At 26.6% G+C, this 3,762-nt stretch overlaps 1 protein-coding gene across 1 annotated transcript; it reads left to right on the top strand.

Moving 5' to 3' along the window:
- The first annotated feature begins 83 nt into the window (after positions 1-83).
- LOC105461788 lies at positions 84-2,596 on the top strand. The gene is made up of 3 exons (XM_011708294.1): positions 84-251; positions 683-848; positions 1,591-2,596. Exons 1-3 carry the CDS (start codon positions 136-138, stop codon positions 1,987-1,989), a joined length of 681 nt encoding a protein of 226 aa, XP_011706596.1. The 5' UTR covers positions 84-135; the 3' UTR covers positions 1,990-2,596.
- The last annotated feature ends 1,166 nt before the right edge of the window (positions 2,597-3,762 follow it).

Here is a 3,762-nt window from a genome sequence, read left to right as displayed (position 1 = left end):
TCCGATCTTTCGTTAATGTAAATAATTATCAAACTTACAAGTTATTTATCTTTATAATTTAATTAAACGGATAAATACCAATGTCCTTTATATTAATAGAAATATTTTAATATCTAGGAACCAAAGCAAAAGAAGATGTATTCGATGTTGACATTCGTCGACAATGAGCCACCGCAAGAAGCAATAGATTTTTTCGTTATGAGTACTAGAGCTTTTGCAGAGGAGATTGCAAACTGGCCAGAAGCGAAAAAGTAAGATATATATCTACATAAAGTAAAGTATTATTTGCAGTATTTATTGTTCTACTCTGTCTAAAATGACATTTTATATGATACAACATAAGTGCCTTAATATGAAAAGATTGAACATGTTACGGTGATTTTATCGCTCAACGCCAACTCGATAGTGTGACTGTACATATGCGATTGTATGACGTTCTCACATAAACGTCACACAATCGTATATGTACAGTCTATGCGAAATATTTTTATTAAATTACTTTTGTTTTTATTGAATTATTAGTCATATGGAGGGACTAACTTTTAACTTGGACTTGCTCGATAAAACCACCTTAAGCAAAACGTGCCAAATATAAGTACAAATTGCGCTATTTAAAGTAAATATTTTATGATTAATTTTTCATAATTTTATATAAATTTATATTTGTGATTTTTATTACTAGATACTCGGAAAAAATTGCTAAACTCCCCGATCACATATATCAAATTCTATTAGATGCAACTAAACTCTCTGAGGATGAATTTAATGTTATTAATCACGGTGATTTTCACGTGAACAATGTATTGTTCAAATATGATAATGATGGCAAACCCATTGATCCCATTTTTGTAAGTACCATCATGTTATAAAAATTTTATATTTCCTACAAACGCGAGTGCTCATCAATTTAATATAATTGCGACTTCATACTGCGAGATTAATGAGAATTAAGATTAAATATAATAATTTGCGAAATCTAATTTATACTTGCATGATACAATTTATATTATTGAACTAACGAATTAACTTAAAAATTATGGATAAGTAGAACAAAGTAATTAGGCAAAGACAATATGTTTAAATAATGTTCATGATAATTTACATTTTTCTAAATTAAAAATTATATCTTATTTTTCGCCTAATTACTTCGTTCCATATTTATCTGTAATATCTACATTTCTGAATTTTTCTTATAATATTTACAATTGAATGTAATAATATCATTTTACATAAAAATAAACAAAGTAAATATAATAAGTAATAATATAATAAATATAATAACAATAGTTATTTTTCGAGAGATTATGTCGTATTTTTATTAGCAATATCGGCTTTAACAGACTAGACAAAAAAATAGTAATAATCTAAGATACTGAAAATGCAGTATGTTATGAATAATGCAATAAATCCAGTTCAATTCGGATACATCCGTTATGTGTTTGATCGTGTCGTCCGCGCTAACTCTCAACTTTGTTACCAAGACTTCTTAAACATGATCTCTCCCACTTTATGCTTCTATTTTATTTCAAATTTAATTTTGTCAGAAATTCAAGGGATCGATTAATCGAAAAAGTTGGTTTAATATTACAGGTGGATTTCCAGGAGTGCGTATACGCATCACCGGCAGTCGATCTTTTATTTTTTTTCAATACAAGTCTTTGCCTTGATGTCATTGAAAACAAGAGAGATATTCTATTAAACGAATACCTCAGCACCTTGTCGGCGACTATAAAACAATTGAACTGTAAGACGCAGCCGCCTAGCATGGAGGAACTGAAGGCAATCCTAAAGCGAAGGGCTGGTTATGGAATGATGGCATCCATTACGATTTTACCGATGCTGCTGTGCAGTAAGACTGAAGCGACAGATTTAGATGAGATGATGGGCACTGGTATTTGGATTAATCCAGGCCTAAAGAGCGAGAATTATAAAAAAATAATGTTAAAAAAAATTCCACTATTTGATAAGTGGGGTTTGTTAGATTTTTGATATTTGATTTTTAATGATAAAAATTTAAAAAAATAGAAATCTGGGAAAGAAATAAAAATAATAGACATAAATAATCGCAACATAAAAAATAGCGAATGTATTAAAATTAATAACAATAGGTATACGTGGAATGTTCATATACTTGTTTAAAAAAGGAGACATCATGGTTCGTATGTACGAATTAATATAATAACATTGGTAAACTTGTTGAAAGTTTCTGAAAAACAAAAGTGATTTCCCACTTTAAAAAAAGATTTTTGTGCGCAGAAAACGATGTTGCTCTTAGAATTTAACGTATCATGTCATTTATGTTACTTTCGAGAAAAATGAGGTTGTAAAATCCTTAAAAACGCGGCAATTTTTTAAAAACCTGTATAGTGAACGAACTTTACGTACTAGAAATTTCTAAAAGATCTTAAATAAAAGCTTAAACATTGTACTCCAGCCCAAGTATCTCCAATATTATAAAATTATTTACCTGCAGCAATGTGTGTTTGTAACGTTGTGTGCGCGTGTGCTCATTTCGTCACTGCATATATTGTTAGGGCGGAAATCGAAAAACTTAACAGCAAAAAATATTACATTTTATTCATGTACAAAAAATAATGTTGTTAAAATCGATGTATATAATATTTTTTTTATAATAATATCAATACAAATGTACAAATTAATTAAGAAGAATTTTAGGTTTTATACAGGGTGTCCCATTTTAATCGATCACCTACATATCGATCGATGTAAAGAATACTATTGTTTTTACTTACACCTTTGGAGGTCAAAATCGATCCTTTTTGACATTCTCCTTTAACATATTTTACATGTCCCAAACGGTCTATTCAAATTTTTGTTAATTTAATGCAAGATGAATATACTAGAAATTAAGTAACACAAACATTATGTAAAAATTAATACAAAAAAATGGAATACTTTTAATACAATTTAGAAACAAATTGTGGAAATATTATTCTTTAGTAAAATTAACACTAATTATAACATGTAAAATTAACAAGTATATTTATCTTTTATTCATTTATTTTAGAATTTAGGTACGGTTTAAAACTATTTTATTTTTATTTTTATGTTATTTATTCACTTACTTATAAATTGTGTTATTTTGAAACTGAGAAATATTGAATATCAATTTAACACAAAATATTTAAATAATCACATTATGTTAATTTAACAAGCAAATTATGTTAAAAATTTGACACAAAATTTTAACAAGAACGTGAGTGGACCGTTTCGAACATAAATACAAAATGTTTTTACTGCGTACAATATATGTATATATTTATATGTTTTTATATAAAAATTGTTTTCCAAGTAAATAATAACTGTTAAAAAGAAAAAATAATGATATTATGTTGTAAATAAACGGTGCATGTCAATAAAAAAACAAATTATTGAAAATGGATATTATCGTTTTTCCAATAAAATTTATTTAAAAAAAAATATACCAAAGAAATGTCGAATAAATATATAAAATTTTATATATATTGTATACATATACATAAATTATTATACATATATTGTATAATATATAAATTTAAGATTATAAGAATATATATTGTATACACATAAGTATATAAATTTAAGATTATAAGAAGTTATTCCGTAACAAAACTACATAGATATAACATCTAGGCAAAATTATTCTAATCTTTGTCAAAACGAAATGTAATTAAGGGCAATTAAATCCAATTAACTATCTAGTAGAGACTATATAAACAATATTTCCTGATGCAATCGAACTTTTTGGGACAAATGAGTGCC

The sequence above is a fragment of the Wasmannia auropunctata genome, unplaced genomic scaffold, assembly GCF_000956235.1.
Source record: "Wasmannia auropunctata unplaced genomic scaffold, wasmannia.A_1.0 LD277961.1, whole genome shotgun sequence".
Taxonomy (NCBI): domain Eukaryota; kingdom Metazoa; phylum Arthropoda; class Insecta; order Hymenoptera; family Formicidae; genus Wasmannia; species Wasmannia auropunctata.
This window is presented reverse-complemented; position numbering and strand designations above follow the sequence as displayed.